The sequence below is a fragment of the Anopheles bellator genome, chromosome 2, assembly GCF_943735745.2.
Source record: "Anopheles bellator chromosome 2, idAnoBellAS_SP24_06.2, whole genome shotgun sequence".
Lineage (NCBI taxonomy): Eukaryota > Metazoa > Arthropoda > Insecta > Diptera > Culicidae > Anopheles > Anopheles bellator.
The window spans coordinates 31169019-31186261 of record NC_071286.1 but is presented as its reverse complement, the minus strand read 5'-3'; the positions used below and the strand labels follow the sequence as shown (position 1 = coordinate 31186261).

Sequence of the window (17243 nt, the reverse complement as noted above, 5' to 3'; positions counted from 1 at the left end):
ATAATAAATTGTGCGATTGACGGGGCTCGGGCTCGTGAACCCGTTCCGCGATTCCCAAAACCCAAGGAGCCTTGAACCATATAGGCTAAAGCTTTCAAGCATCGGATCGACTCGCGATCGGCGTGCGTTCTCTCCGCAACCACGGACGGATGTGTCCACCGGCAGGGGTGATAAAAAAAGCAACAAACCAACGTATCGGATGCTTCTGGGGGACAGGACCGCGGGGATCTGAGCGGCAGCGGTCCGCACGATGAAAGTGAAGGTGAAACGACGCATTTGGGCCAAGCACGATCAGGCGGCGGTGCCTGTCATAAAGTGAGGTGAGTGATCGAACTTGTTTGTCAAACTGACAGCTTCGAAACGCGTAACGCGTTTAGCAGCCCAGAAGGACCAGAGACCAAACTTCCAGTCCGGCCAGCATCTCCGACGGGTGACCGTTTGGGGCGAGTGTTGTCAGAAGTACACACAAACCATCGATCAATGTGGCACGTGTTTCGGTGGCCAAGCTGTCTCTCTCTCTCTCTCCGTGGTCCTTTTGGTCTCAAATTGTGTTATCAAACCAAGACCTTTTTGGGGCCGTTAGTGTCATTGGAGGTCACATTGGTCACAATTTCGGACCCAAAAAGCTCCCTGCCAAGTAGTGCTGTAGTATTGAAATGTTGAAAATATTTAAAAAAAACTGTTTTTAAGCAGATATTGACTCAAGTAGGAACACCATTCAGCTCCAAGATCTTACCCTGTTTGATCTCACAGCTGCGTTAACATACATTATAGGAACTATTCAAAAATGGATCATAGTTCCTTGAGATAAAAATAAAATTATTCGCCTACAGACATTAATATGACACTGTTACAGACGCTATTATGTAAACTTTTCAGCATTTAACAAGATTACCGTGACGTCGAAGAAAAATACACACAAATGAGAAGATTTAATTTAAATTTAACGTATCGTACATGTAACAAAAGGAATGGTTAAATTTATTAAAACACAGAAGAAGTGAACTGAATAAACCGAGTTGTGTTCCAATTTAAACAATCACTGGGAACAGTTTAGACTCGTAGGGTTGTGACAGCGATCAACACGATCAAATGTAACTTCGTTTTCACCGCGCTATGTTATGTATAATTTACAACCTCGCCCGTCACAGCCTCCCCCCCAAAGTGTCGTTTAATTAAAATAAACCCTCCCGTGGAAACATTCGAAACGCCCCAGCGACACCAAGCGGGCAAACGAGGCCGCCCCATGAAGCATAAAAATCCGACGACCACCCCCCGGAACGCGAGGACGAAAACATTTAACAACTCGCGAAATGCAAAAAGCGCTTGATTTGTTTGTGTATGCCACACACACACTGGATCTCGTGAGGGATCTCGTCCTTCGGCATCTCGTATGCCCTACACGTACGGCATCCTACATCCGCCACCGATCCTTACGAAGATCTAATGCTATTAACGGAAAATTAGACCCAGCGGTGGCGGCGTTGAAGGGCCCCCCTTTCGCGCCAGCAATGAAGGCCACATAAACCGTGGCCGGAAGTGGTGTCATTGTTTGGAGGTGCCAATGGGTTGTCGGAAAAACATTACGGCACTCCACCGCTTCCACCCAGAAAGGACGGCCGGATCGAATCCGAGAGGCCGACAAATGGCGAGATTTGGTGCGAAACGGAAGTAGTGTGTACCGAGTCCTTCCTTGCGTCCTTCTCGGCACCATCGGCCGGCGAATGGCAGCTGCATTCAACAGGCTCCGCTGATGCCATGGTCACCCTATCGCATGCTTATGCCTACACGCCCCCACCCCGGAGGCATATTTCTGTATTTCCTCCCTTTTTTTTTTGTTCGTCCGCCGATGGCTTTGTGCACTTCAAGTCTTTCATGGATGCGGTTCCCCACCCGGGGGGCGGCGATCGTCGTCAGTTTACGTTCCCAAATACGAGCTGGAAACAAAAAAAAGGGCTAGAGCGAAGGGAACGTAAAAAAACGGACATAAATAAATAAGGGAAACAGAACACAGCATGAAATTACACGGGCCCGACGATTGCACTCCACACTACTATCAATGGCTCCATCGTGCCGTGTCGCTGCCCGCGACTCATAACCGAGTCCCGAGCCGCCACCGGCGCCGTGGGATCGCAGTCAGTGCCATAATTAAGACATCACTGCCACGGACGCGGACGGGGACGCGGGCCTCTCGCGTACGTACGCGATGCACTCCGGCCACAATGAGCTATGGGTGGTTTCAGTTACCGCAGAGCCACGCTGAGGGGTTGGTGGTGCCCATGGTTGCGCTTTTTGTTCCGCGGCACGCCACGAACTCGGCCGCCCTGGCTCTCGAGATGGGTCGTGAGATTTGCATCGTGGGGTTGACGATGACGCTTGCCTGCACGCCGTACGTGTTCGATCTCCCCGAAGGGACTTCAAAGACTTCAAAGAGGGAGCGCAACAGAAAAAAAGGTCACACGCCAGACGATCGCATAACCCTTGACCTTCGGTATACGACCCCCCCATGGCCAATGGTTTCGCCACGTGACCAAAACGCATTCGCACAGAACTACAAAAGCTGGCCCCCCCGGGGGGACTCCCTAGAAGAGCCCCAGGAGAAAGAGTCCACAACAGGGAACAGGGCACTTTGTAACCTTTCCGGCAGCAGCCTAGCGAGGCACGGCTGCGAGGCTTCAGAGACACGGCCACGGCGGGCGAAAGTGTTGATAGTATCGCGATTCTCCAAAGGAGCACCAAAACGTGACCCATTTGTCTGTAAACCGCCCTCCCCCGGGGGGTGGCCGCCAGTTGTGCCAAACGATCCAATTAGGGCGCACAGGATTACTCCACTTCCGGTGGGCAGAACGCGGGGCACCTGCTACGAAGCGGGCCTGTTGTGGGTGTGAGTGAATGCGCCTTAAACTTAATTAAACACTTCTTCCCGCCGAGGCCGATCCTGGGAGCAACACCTTCTTCGTGCTAATGATTATCCCATTAGCTTTCAACATCAATTTCCCGCCGATAATAATGCTATTCATCCCCGGCGCGACTGCTCCTGACGAGTCCACCGTGCTACCACCCACACACACCTCCGACTGCCGATGGCTAGAGTTTAGGAATGCCGAAAAACCCTGGTTTCGCGGGGAATGGTGTGCCCCACACTGGTCGGCCGGCAATCAGGTCCACCCGCCCGAGACCCGAGCGTTTAATCAAGTCTGTCCGCGCAGAGAGTAACAGGGCAGAGGGGGAAGGTGCAGAGGGTGTAATTATAGCTCATTATCCGCACTTTATTCACCCGCGACGTCGACGGCTGCGGTCGCGGTCGTACATATTGGAGTGTCGCCGGGGCGCGAAGAATTGCTTCTTGTCTTGTTTAATATGCAACTGCAATTGCGGGCCTCAGAACATAACTTTGGCATCGGAGGGGGGTGATTGTGCCGCCCAGCCACAAGGGACAGCCCCAGACATCGACGACGACGACGACGACGCTAGGTTCTAGGAGTCGGAGTTGCAGTGCGCACATTTCGGTGCACGAAAGGCCGTCGGGGGCCGATTCTTGAACTGGTCTCCACCAGCGCACCCCTCGCGGTATCCGGTTTTGGGGCGCGCATGTGTTCTACCATAATTACGAATGATAATTGCCGATATTAAGTTATACGAAATCGCATATAATCGACGGCCATTATCGCTGTTTATACCATTTTATTACGACCTCGTGCGCCCGCCAGTCGGTCGGGAAGTAAGTGCTAGGACTCCGAGAACCGAAAGGGACTCTCCAGCCCGCCGCCTGCCGGGGGGATGCTAACGCTATTTACATAGCCCTATTAAGCCCACGAGTTACGCTGCGGGTTCGATGATGTTGGTCTGCTGGTTATGGAGGATTATCTGGACGGCTACAGCTAGGATTGTTTTAGCAACATGAGCTTATACTAATACATCAACTAAGGTCTGAAAGCGAACCAAAGCCATAGTGGGATTCTTCTCGGACTAGGACTTAACAAAAATACCACTCCGAATACTTGGGGCGCACTTGAAATAGTTCATCAACGAAGAGTTTGATTAAATAAAATACGAGAAAGAATTGTAACTTTTTTAACTCAAAAGTTATCAAAGGTAAGCAAACACATCTCATACGTTCTGTAAATGGAACTATTGCTACATTGTAACAAAAAAGCTGTGTTTAGTGATTTAAAACATCAACAATATCCAAGCTGTAAAACAAGATTTTGTAACCGCTCAGACACTATCGCCAAACGTCGTAGTGTTAAGAACAAACTGAAACGAACAAACTGAAACTATCAGGTCTATTGCTATGAATATCTCCTATCTCTCTGATAAATCGTGTAATCCAAATCAAAATAATTCTTCGTCGTTCGTTGTCAGTAGCGATCTGAATTAAGGGTTTCAACAGGTTCTTGAGCTTGTGATACACCACACCTTTCTGTTCCATCAGAAAGTCATTTTTTGGAGTCCTCCAACGTTCTTTACTTGTTAAGTCAAAATCGCCATTCTGAATGAATGATTATTTTTTAAATGTAAAGTTTTAGACTATCGTTAGAAATTAACAAACTAAAAGAAGGCCTAATCAATAGATGCAATAATTCTATCCACCCAACAATACAAGACCTAGTTATCTGATGTTTTTAAAGTTAACTAGTTGTAAGATGTTTGTACTTATTAGTTATTAGTTATAAGTATGATATAATGACTCAATGCCACGTGGCATAACATGTAATCTAAATAGATTTTAATCGAAATATTTTCATTTCAATCATTTTGATACTTTAGAATTATTACATAGCTGCAATCCTATTGTGGAGTATCTCTGTACTCTTATGTAATCAAACATTTCTGTATAATAAAGATCCAATTTTGAGTTTCTACACTGCATGAACTTTCTACACTTACCAACGCATGACCTAAGCGATTTTGTAGTTCTCTCAACGTAACCATTTCTTCAGTATTTCGATTTATTCACATCGATTTGCTGTGCCGAGGAGTTATTGTTATGGAAAACCACCATAATTTGTCCCAATTCTGGGATACGTGCCGTATGCTGATGATGCTGTTCGCGAAGAGATCCCGAAAGGTAAGCTCCCTCCTCTGGTTGTCTTATTCGCTGAGCGCGAAAGCTTGAAGATGTTTTCATGTCATTACCCTACCGAGCTGTTCCACACGATCAAAGCACACTCGGGTATTTGTTAAGTTAAGCATACCTACAAAAAAGGAGGAAAAACTGGAGTGCGGCAATGCTCACGGGCAAACACGTCTGCGACTGCACTACAAGTTGACACTCGACACCGTCGTCGTCGTCGTCGACATGTCGGCCTTCATTTGGCCGACTTTGGAACCGTGTGTCTCCCCGACACATTACTGCATGACGGGGGTTTTACTTTTTCCCCAAAACCAGACCAGTACCGGGCCGGCACACAGAGTGGAGCGCAGAGGTCCACGTCCCAGTCTCCCAGACGCCCGACAATCGAGGCTAATGGAGTCGCATCGTTCTGCGGCCGGCGAGACTCGTCATACATCATGAAAAAGCGCCAAGATCTGAATTCGTTCAACATCCTCGCGCACCGGCAGCGGTGCTTCCGTTGTTTTACAACCCCCGGGGCACGATTTATTCACATGTACCATTGGCACTGCCACACTGTGGGCCAAGCGACCACAGGACGGCGGCCCATCACAGAGGGCGCGCCGGCTTGTCATTTTGCGAAATAATTTATGTAGTTGTTTTGAATTGTTAATGATTATTTATGAAAAAAGGTAACACTATCCACCGAGCACCGCGCGAGCTCGCCCGTGGGCCCGCCGCCCGTTCATTCGGAGGGCGAACTTTGCCGGAGCCCTTCGATGGGGAGCCGTGTTTTGCTCACTTGACTCCCGTGTCATTGGAGGGAGCCATCTTCCTACGCCTCCTGAAAACAATCCCACGGTAGCGCGCCGGGCTAGCGGTTGGTTCCGATTCGGGGGCGGAAAATCTGCCACCGACTTTCTTACCGAAGTCAATTATTTCAACCGCCCGCCGAGCCATGGTGCACCGCCCTTCGTTGTGGCCAGTGTGGTGTGGGGCTTTACGTCGACTTTGTTTGGATAGCTTTACGGGATCTGTTGTGTGTCAGACAAACGACGTAATGATGCAAATGCTACTCAGCGTGACACGAAAAGCAAGTTGAATAATTCAAAATACGCTAGACGTAAGATGCTAGCCTTGTTAGTGGGGCCAAAATGCAGCCTTAGTTTAATCGTTCTCGAATAGAAAAAAAAAGCACTGAATAGTGTTCACCCTCACCTATGACTCGATTCTATCGCCTAATTACCCATGATAGTATGTAAATAATTAGTAATGTTCCATAAAATCATGAGCAATTTTTACGAGCTCGCTCAAGGGGTTATTTCAATTTCAAATCTTTTAGTTAAACGACCCTGTTATCAAATAAATCATCGCGAAGCGCAGGCAACAGGTATTACGGCACGAACCTTTCGGTTGCTGATAGCCCCCGGGTATCCTAATATTTCAGTGATTTAGAGATTTTTGCTGGAAAAAGCAGCACGTCCGGCACACGCAAACACGACAAGCCGTCGACAGCGGCCTCCTTCAGTCAGGTGGAAATTCTCAACCGACCCATGATGAGCCTGATGCCGGAAAATCGTCCCGAGCGAGGGGCTTGGGTTTACCTACCGGTCGTAAATATCTGCCTCATCGGCGCTTTTCACGCACGAGTGATTTAATACATTATTTATATTCAATATTCTCTCTCTTCGGGCACCGAAGATTCGGGCACGGGCGGAGTTGCGCCTTTTCCAGAACGGGTCGTAACTGATCGCACACGCAGCACACAGTCACACACACTCGAATCAAGCCTCAAAGTCGATAAACAGTGGAGAAAATTAAATAATCATTAGGTCCTATCTTCCTCGCTCGCTATTGTTTCAGCTCGGCCCGTTCCCAAGCGAAGCGGAGGCAAATGCCTGCCGTCTGAGGAGGTCTTCCGCGTCCGCAGAACCAACTCCCGGGCCGACCATGAATATGGAGGCTCCGAATCGCTGCAGCAGAGATGTTAGTGTTGATGGTTTTATTTCATCCGTTTCTGCGATTCCGCGGCGTGGCGTGGTGGAAAAATGCCACAGCCAAACAATGATATGAACGATGCATTTCTTTGTTTCCCCCACCGGAGGAGGGTCACAGCGAGTCGCAAAAAAAAACGGAACAAACCGGCGGAAAATGTTGTACGAATTTCCACGGCCCTTGATGGTGTGCCAAACCGAAAAGAAAAAGAGGGAAACCGACCGGCGCCACCGGTGCTGCGCAATCGAGCAAGATTGCAATCTCGGCGAAAAACATATCTTCCCAGCATCAGTCAGCCATCGACCCGGGGGTTCGGGTGGGAAGGATGCGCAGAAGCTGGCGGGGTCCGTACAGCATCCGTACAGCCCGTCGCCGCCGCTAATGGACGAGGACGACACACCAGGACGGCGACCATTATGCCGGACAGATGTACCTTTTTTGTGTGTGCCAACTAACTCTCGCGATGCTAGAGTGTTCCGGCACGACCGACGACCACGGCGGTTCTTGGCCCATCGCGCACACATTCCCAGGGCGACTTTCTTCTCTCACCTCCGGTCACAACCCGCGGCCACGGTGGCTCAGTCCCGCCTTGCCGACCGGTACCGCGGGTGCTGCTGCTTTGCATAGAGACCCACTCGCGCCGATGGGCCATAAGAAAGAATAAACACAAACTGGCGGGTTGAGGCTGAACCGCTGAACGACTACAACGTTGTTGGGACAGCCGTGTTTTGATCGTTTGTGCTCGTGGCGCTGCGAACTGCGCTGGGCAGGTCTGGAGGCCACCGGTCCAACAGATGCCGCTGACAGGACATGGGACACGGAACGCCGGGCCGAGCGAGTTGGCGACACAATTGCACAATGACCGGAAAGCGCAGCCAGTTGTGGTGGAAATAAAAATAACGATAAAAGTTGCATCCAGGCATCGCGCCCCACGCCCAACGGCGCTGCAACGTGCTTCACATAACGAGCTTGACCTATGAGCTGATTCACGTGTCCGGTGTTGTTGATGTTGATGGAAACAGGGCTCGAGTGTGTGGGCTTTTTGCGCATTTTTTTTTGTGGGCTTCACTCCCTAGACGTTTGAGTGGCTCAGACTCACAGCTCATACATTCGCAGTGTGACCGTTCGAGTTCCCGGCAGTGCCAGCTTGGGAAAATTTAATTAATTAATTTATGCTGTGATACGTTGGCATGGAAGTGGGGGCTAATTAAATAGCTAACGTTGTTATGTTGTAGACATGGTCGAAAAAAATAAATAAAACTACAAACTGAAACGTCATAACTGTTTCGTCGGTCAATTAGAGTAGTTGAGTTTATAACTAGTGGTGGTGAAAAATTGTCTCGGACTTTTGTGTAAGTTAGAACTAAATAGGCGACATTTAGTTGATCGAATTCTGGTCTTAAGAAAGAGAAGGGAAGCTACCTGCCGATGGAGCATTTTTCAATTGAATTGTTAGATGATAGAGTTAGCTGTAAGCTGCCGAAAAGTAGACATTAAGGTTTATTTGACAATTTAAATCTGGCTTGTGCGTACGGGCATGTTACACCAGCTTGGTCCCAAAATCAACAATGACTTCATAAATTTATAAACAACATCGCAACGGGTCACAAAATATAGAAAGAAAACTTTGAATTTCATCAAATATCTTTAACCCATGATATGCAATTCTTTTCAGCACCTGCAGGGAGGAAACAAAAAAAGTCAAAGGCCATCCGATACAGAGAAGAAGGGACACTTTCAGCGTATTTTAGAGACGAACGTTAGGCATTATAGCCCAAAGCCTCTATAATACAAAAGAAAAAAAAACTTTCAGCTCATTTGGAGACAAAATTAAACCTACTGAAAAAATTCTTTAAACTACGAATATTAGTGTTTAGATAGAAAAATACGCAAGTTCGAATCGCTGGAAAAATTTGCATCTACTTCTAAAGTAAAAGGCGGAATAAAAGTTTTTGTTTAAAACAGTCTATCCTAGAGTTGGAAGTGCACAAGATTCTGACTGACTCATTTGACATTGACTCATTATTTTCCTACCACTTATTATTTGCCTATCAGTGTGTAATAACACTTTTTATGTTTGATTTATCCAAAGAGTTACACGGACAATCAAATTAGCCTTTCCGCTTAGAAATTCCATCGCATCACGTCCGTATTGATTGGTTTCACTGTTTTCTGCCAACGGTACAAAAACGTCTGACACAAGTAACAAATAATTATCCGATTTGCGCAATTCTAACCGGATTTACAAGGCGCCCGTGACCTTTAAGGTTTTGTTTAAACCATGCTCAAAAAACATTCACATTCTATGCGTTCGAAAACGAAGACCAGCACCGAGCACAAAAGAAATTGAGCAGCTACTCATCGCTAGAGTGTTGACATTTGACGCCACTCGAACCCCGACGGTCGTTTAGTTGTGAAAAAGGGGGTCTTTTTTTGACTGGCAGTCCCCCCTACAGCATTAGGTCCATTGGAAGCTACATAACTCCCCCGGAAAAAAGGAGTAAAATAAACATGCAAGTCATAAATAGACACACACAAAAGGTAATCATGGCCGATCGGTTTCTTGCACGCAAATGAGCCGCACCGTGGCTAGCCAAAGAGAAAAAAGTGGACACGGAGACCTACTACTTGGCGGGTTGAAGGTAAGAAAGGCCGCAATAAAATGGGGGCTCTTAAAGTTTTAAATTTATTGTCTCGATGTCGATGGCTGGTGGCCGCAATATCCGCTTCGGCCGGACTCTGCGCATCCTGCGCTCGAGTCCTTGCGCGCCGAAGAGCCGCCGTCCCCCCCCACCCACCAAATGACGCACAACTTTTTGGGACCTGCGCGGGACCTAGAGATTTGTGAAGGCGATAAAAACGTCCACCTACAGTCGCTATTACGCCATTCCCTGTCCGACATACTAGAGCGCTGGCGAGTTGGCGAACGTTTCAATCACTTAATCACGCTGTGTCCATCCGGCTGATCGCTCGATACGATTCAACATTAAACGCTTCAATGCAAACGCCGGTGATCCGATCCAGCCAGCGGCTGAGCGATCGGTAAATATTTTGTCTTCACTACCCTAGCCTAGCACTCATTTCTGGCCGCAGCATCATTTTTTTTTCTGCTGCCGGTTTCCTTTCCTCAATGCCATGGTCATCGATCTTTGCTCAAGACGCCCGCGCCACCCGGCGCACCTGCCACCCGCCGGCCGGCCAGCGCCCCTTCCGCCATCGCCCGTGGCATTTTGGGTGGATGAACGAAAATCGATTATCCTCTCACCAGAACGGGCTCGATTTTAAGCCGCGCGCGCGGCAATCGGATCGACACCTTGGCCGCCACTCGCTCTCCGAGGGTTCGACGAAACGAGGAAAAAAGCAAGGCAGCAAAAAGAAGAAAAAGAAGACGAAGGAGAAGAAGCAGCCACAGAGCTCAACATAAGACCGGACGCCAACGCGGGCGAATGGTAGCGCAACAGCAGTGCGGCGGCGAGTAGCTTACAAGAGGCTTTTAAAATGGGCTCACGTAACCCATCGCCGCTGATTGATGAGTGAAGGTCAACGAAGCGGCGCGCGATAAAATATGCAAATTCCCGCGATCGGCCGCGGCGGACGGACGAAACGTATGCTCGCGCGAACGATCGGCGACAGCACAAGGTCATATGGCGGGGCCCCCGAAAATCCACCATCGATGAATTACGATGATGCTGGGGGCACCAAAGTGTGGGATTAAATCATAATTAAATTCTTAAATTCTGTAGTATTTGATATGAGTTGTTTGTGGTAATTTGCCGTATGTTCATTTCTCCAACATGAAAGTTAGTCAACACAGAAAAATTCATTTAAAAAAAGCATAATGATTTTCAGAAATTGATTAGTGCAGCGAAACCTATTGTTTTTCGTCATTTTTCTTTGAAGTTTTTTATCTCGTTTAAAAAGGAAAATGGATCAATATGCAATAAAATCATAATATAATAGATAAACAGAGATCAGAGCTTTCATTCCGCAAATGCTCATCAACAAGCGCTTGATATATTTTGCAATTCCTCATTTTCGTAGGCTCTTTATGAAAATGAAACGCAAAAAGAGAACAATGCGTGCTGTTTAATTCATCGTGTCCTCAATACGGCGAGAGCGAACCCTCCCGCGGAACGCGTTTCCGGTGTAGAAAGGCCTCCAAAACCGCGTGGTAAAATAAATATGATTTAATTATTTGCGTTTCTGTTCTCTTGGCGCCCCGTGCCCTCGGCCCGGCCACCGGTAATGCTCTAGCTCATCACACAACATTAACCGCAGCATCCCACCCACGGACGGGGCGAGACACGGTTTCACCGACGACACCACATTATGGTGTGTCCTTCCGCGACCATCGCCACCACCATCACCACCATCACCGCACGGTGGAATGCAATTTCCTGCAATTGGGTGCAAATGTGCGGTGACCGTTCGCAATGCCGAGCACCCCTCCTTTCGGCCCGGCCTATGACTTTTCCGATCAAAAATGAAATTTGCATAATAAACGAGGTAATGATTTTTAAAATCTTGTCAGCCTCGTCCGCGGCCGGGAAGAAGAAAGCTCGATTCGGCACAGCAATTATTGAAAAATCGATCGATTCGTCATCGAAGCCATAACAGCCACACCTCTATGCGGTGCAGCAGCCCCGTTGCACCCGGTCTTCCTGTGCCTGGCGGTATTTGAAGTGGTGCGTGTTTGGCTTAAAGCTGAAATACCGTAGATTAATAACGCTCCGGTTGTCGGCTTTCGCCAACAATCGCGGCACACGCGGTCTCGGCCCCGGTCCGGCTTCGGGCATTGTTCATTAAAATGGCGATAATTTCCCATTAGTCCGGTGCACTCGGCCCCGCGCGTCATTTATGATTGAAGAGTTTTATTAAACGATCCGTACGTGCATAATTAACTTTTGGCCCATTTGGCCCATTCAGCTGCATCGGTTTACGGTCATTTAATAAACGACGGTGGTACGAGTCAGTGGATAGCTAAGCACTTGCCCGGCCACAATCCGGTGCATGCGATGATTGATCTTTTACGATCTGCCTCGATTTTTTTCGAGGTGGTTAAAGAGAAATTTTATTTATGCGATCTCCATAAAAGTGGAGAAATAGTACACCGTGTAGGGCCAATCACTTACTCGAAAAGATTGGCACCATTAACGGGGAAACGTTATGTCAAGGTTTTACTTTCGCAAACTTCAAGTATAACCGGTATGTACTGTAGCGTGCATTTAAGCACCAACAAACCAACAAATTACAATGCAAATTTGTCGACTCGAGGCTTGCAGTAGTCCTGTTTTAAGCGGCATACTAAGCAGATTGCGTTTGAAAGATTTACTCAGTTGAAATATTTGGACTTCTGTAAAAAATGGCCCACAAACCGTGAATGGTTCATTAGTTTTGAAATTAAAATTCCTATTTAAGGATCACAGCCAATGCTTATGGTTTCCGTTGTTTTAACCAAATGTTTAAGGCTTTTACACTACAAAGAAGCTCTCTAATCTAGGACGACAGTATTTTCGCTAATAACTCTTTACCTGGTACCTGGCACCGATTTATTCCCAAGTGGTTGCGGCCGAATTCGAAAGCATGGAAAAAGCTTTTCCCACGTCCGCCTGTTCCGGTGTGCATCGCCATTCCGAAACGGTTTCCGATGTTGTTTTGCATATTTTATCGCTAGATTTAACCAGAAATGGGACTACCGAGAGACAGACTCGTAAACAGTGTGCCGAGAAGCCCCGTCTAAACCAGTGCATTAGCAAGGTGCTTATTTCCTATTTTCCCGCCCATTACTTTACCTATCTCGCCCCGAAAAGGGGTCATATTTTCCCCCGCCTGGTGCCGCCACCCCAACATTGAGCACATCTTGATCCCGCCGCTATCCACCGCCTTCACCCGCGATCCTCTAATTATGGTGCTATTGTCGAAATCTGGCTTAGCCATTGTTTCTAAGACGACAGCACCGGCTGCCGCCGCACGGGTGTCCCCAACTCTCTCACCGACGGCTTTCGGATCGGACCTACTTTTCCCCATATTTCCCCACGATAGGCCACCTGCTAAGGTCGGTGCCGCCCGCGTATACTTTTCGCTTCTTTGCACTTCGGTCGGTGAATAAGACAGCATGGGCAAACCCATAATCCGGAAGTTAATTAGCTCCCGAAGCCGGTGCCGGTCCCGTAGAAAATAATCTGGAGCACCGGCGCAAACCGTACAGCGTTTATCCGGCGGAAAAGATGGCTTTTTCTATGGCTGTCATTAATTTGGACTACTTTCGCACTGTGCGCTACTACAGCACGATGTTCGCTCGATCCGATTAAGTGATTACAAAGAGTGTTATTTTTGCTGCAATAAACTGGAGACCCGACCGCTGTTGGGGGTCATGTGAGGGCCAAGGACTCCCAAGGGTAGGTGCCACGAGCCACGACGTTTTTCCACAAACGAAGGAGCAAGGCCAGATAAGAAGACGTCTTCACTTTACGGACCTACAGCAAGAGGTTTCTGGCTATAAAATAGGGCTCGAGTTGCGCCGGCTATCTGAAACCTATCGATCGGGAACTCTATAAACAGTCCACCCTTTTCTGCTTTATTAGAACGGTTGTACATAAACACGCATACACCATTTGAACCATGCCGGATAATGTTTCCTCGGTGACTGATGCTCCAGTGGCAGATATACCCAGAATCCCAATCTCCAACACGCGACCTAGCGAAAGTTCTGGGCCATCCGAGGATCAACAACATAATTCTTCCCATCCCATCCCCTCCGTTTAAAGAGGTGAGAACTGGGCACGGGAAGCGAAGGGCTCGGTGGCCGAACTCCGCCGGGACTATTCATCTTCCCGGGTCGACCCGTTTCCATACGGGTCCCGCGCCAAAGCGAATCCGAGCGTTCGGGGCAAAAAGTTTCTGGTCGGCCTATAATTGCGCTGCAGGTTGCCTCGGGCCTGATAACAGACCTCCGCCTACATAAATAAGAACAAAGACACGGAAGAAGCTCCCCAGAACGGCTCCCGCGGCCATGCTTCTTCCACCGGGAGGAGTTTGGCGCCTGAAGGATACGCTCGGATTGATGCAACAGCAGTTCCGTAATGAATCAGTAAATAGTAACCCCGATCCAACAACGGGGTGTGAAACAATAGTCCGGAGCCTGGCCCAGGGAGATTTTGGGACGTTTTTGAAGGCTTCCCGGGCTGAAGCCACTGAACGGCCAGACCAGGCCAGGAAGCCACATGAAATTAATGTCTAGCTTCGATCATAACTTTAAAGCAGAACTTTTTCGGGAGAGCAAAACGTCAAATTTATAGCGGGTTGGGGTGCCGCCGTCGCCGCGTTGCGTGCCTCCGGAAGTCACAACTCCTCTCGTCGGAGGCAACCCGCTCTTCGGCGGCATATTTTCCGGTTAAAACATTGACCGTAAATTCTTATCATACACCGGATCGCTCGAAGCTACCCGCCCCAACCTTGGCCGGGTAGCCTGGACGGTGTGCGCCGGCGGCCAACGATTCCATTTTATGCTGGAATTTAAGATACATAATTCTCACACCCCGCACCACCCCGCAGCCGCCTGCCCGACACGGAAGCACGCAGAACGAGAGAATCAATGGCCAAGATGGACAATTTTGTTTTACAATTACAATTGGCAATGATTTTCTGGCCGCTTATCGGGCGTCCTCGCAACCGGACCACGCTGGTCAAGGACCGTGGCCCATCGTCCATTACGGGGAGCCCTTCCGTGGCTCTACTAGCCACACCGGATCCAGAGCCCCCTGGGTTTGTCGTAAAGATCGGTAACGATTGTGCAACGAAGACGCTGGTGGTGCGACTCCTTTCTTTGTGGCGTAAAACGCCCATCGCCGTGTGTCGATTCGGACGAACTATACCGTGGCGGCTTCAAGACATCGGACACCGGGAAAGGAGTACACTATTTTAGTGCTTCTAAAATAACAACATCCCAGAGAGAAAAAAGTCGTTAAACTGGAAAAACAAAAATCTCATTAAAAATACTACGCTGCCCACTGGGGCGGCCAACGCGAGGGGCCAACCGTTGGGCTGAGCGCCCCGCGGGGGACTGGTCAGCGATAAGGATTTACAATTGAATTCAATGCCGAGTGCCATCGGGCAAAGTAGGCTTCGTTCTGGGCTCCTTCGACGAACAGCAAAACCCGGCTCCCCGGCAAGCCTTGCTCTGCCTCGAAGGCCTAGAACGGCGGCGGGGAGCACGGAAATTACGATCGAATACCGCAGTCCGGAGCCTGCCCGGGGGCCGCCATCTTGGCTAGAACAATGAGGCGATAATATAACTATTGTGTGGAATTGAATAAATTTGATTTTCAATTCGAATAAATTTCGCTCCATCCCACAGGTGCCGCTGGCCACGGTGCAGCGCCGCGATTCTGTGGCATCCCTCATCCCTCTCTCTCTCTTTCTCATTGCCCCTCTCTCTCTCTCTCTCTGGGAAGCCGTGGGCCGATGAGGCTCGGCCCACGGTCGGTCGCAAAAGATCGTATCCCGATTAAACGGGGGCGCGCAAGACTACCCTGTCTCGGGTCCACCCCGACGCACGACGTTCCGATCGAGGAGGCCCCCTTTTGGGAGGGAGGAACGGGACGAGGTGCTCTTGGCGTGGCCACCGGCGGCACAGGTGCCGATTGTTAACGAGCTCAATTTCCATTCAATTTTCGAATCGTCTTAAGGCCAGCCCAGCCACAGCTGCCACCCGGACCTCGGCCACGGAACGGGCCACCCCGAGGATGGGGCGGGGGCGATTGGGGGAAGGTCAAATTATCCAACTTCCGGAACAGCTCCCGCGCGGTCGAATTAATGAGCATCCCCAGTCGGCTTACCTGGAGTTCGTGAAGAAATTCCGTCTCGTCCAGCAGCACGATCCGCACGGTGATGGTTTTCGACGATCGGCAGAGGCAGTACATGTTGCGTTGCGTTGTGTGGCCACTTTTCGGACACCTACAAACAAACCACTCTCACTCACTTGCTTCCAGCAAACAGTCAAGCGCACCTTGGCACTACTGGGTACCCGCACCGAAAGGTCCGCCCGTTCGCACGGCCTTCAATCACGAGTGGGTCCGCTTAGCACCATCTTAACCTTGGCCACACGGTGGCTCAGAACCGGGACCACCTGGAGCTCAGCCTGGCGTCAACAGGCTCGACGGGATCTCGACTGTTATGATGCGCGATCTGCTGGGCAATGCTTCGCCGAGGCCGTGGATTTATGCCGCCCGGTTTTGGCGAGCCGAGCATCGATCCGCCGCTTGCTTGATTGATTGATTGATCGATCGATCGGTGGTGGTGGGCTGTGGCTGATAAATTATACACCGGAATGCTGCGCTGCGTCCGATTAACCAGGAACTCTCGCGTAATTATCTCGCTCGCCACTCTGCAAAGAAATCGAAATGGAAGCAACAAGCATGAGCTGGATGGAGTGTTGGATGGCATACCGAATGAAAACAAACCGCGCGAAGTGAACCAAAAAAAAAACAATCCTGGAACCAGGAAAACCAAACACCAGGTTGGGGAATGGGACTCGGAAAAAAAGCAATCGGTTCCGAGAGTGAAGAGGTTACTGCGAAGGCTGGCAAATTGTTGCGGAATGAAAAGTACTACTGCGTGCCATTATCGCGCGGTGTGTTAAGGAGTGCTTCTGGAGAGTTGTTAGACAATACCGCAAGGATGTCTGCCCGATGATTGACACGGCTGTTACCACCTGTTGCGGCAGGAATTTGTAGCACACCCAATTATTTCATGCTTCGCCCCACTCAGGTCTGCTGAAAGGCCCGGCCTTGGTCGCAGGCCATGGCTTGGTATTCGCTTCCAGCCGAGCCCCGTTTGCGGTACCGAAATAAAACATTCCAATTTTAACGACGACCCAGCCCAAAATAATTGCATCCAGCGATCGTACTCTAAGAATTGAGTCCAAAATTGCCCGAACTGCGCTGAAAACGGTTTCCACGGTCATTATACCGTTTCGGTACAGTGTTCTTCCAATCCGTCGTGCTTTGTTGAGTGTGACAAGTTTCGAACCATCAATCAATAAAAAAGATTTCGAAAGAATCTCATTCGCAAAATGTGAACAAAAAATTAAGCAAAAGTAACAGGAGAACATACTACTGCATGACCCATTGCATAACTTTTGGCGATCGATCGATGGATCGTGTGAAACGGTTGGTTGGGAATTCTAGTCACG

General features: G+C 49.2%; 1 protein-coding gene across 1 annotated transcript in view; it reads right to left on the bottom strand.

Moving 5' to 3' along the window:
* LOC131207370 (uncharacterized) overlaps positions 1-15972 on the bottom strand; it is a 55074-nt gene extending 39102 nt beyond the window's left edge. Inside the window, exon 1 of the mRNA XM_058199982.1 lies at positions 15889-15972. Within this exon, the coding sequence (XP_058055965.1) occupies positions 15889-15972 (84 nt within the window). The remainder of the gene's footprint in view (positions 1-15888) is intronic.
* Positions 15973-17243: the final 1271 nt, after the last annotated feature.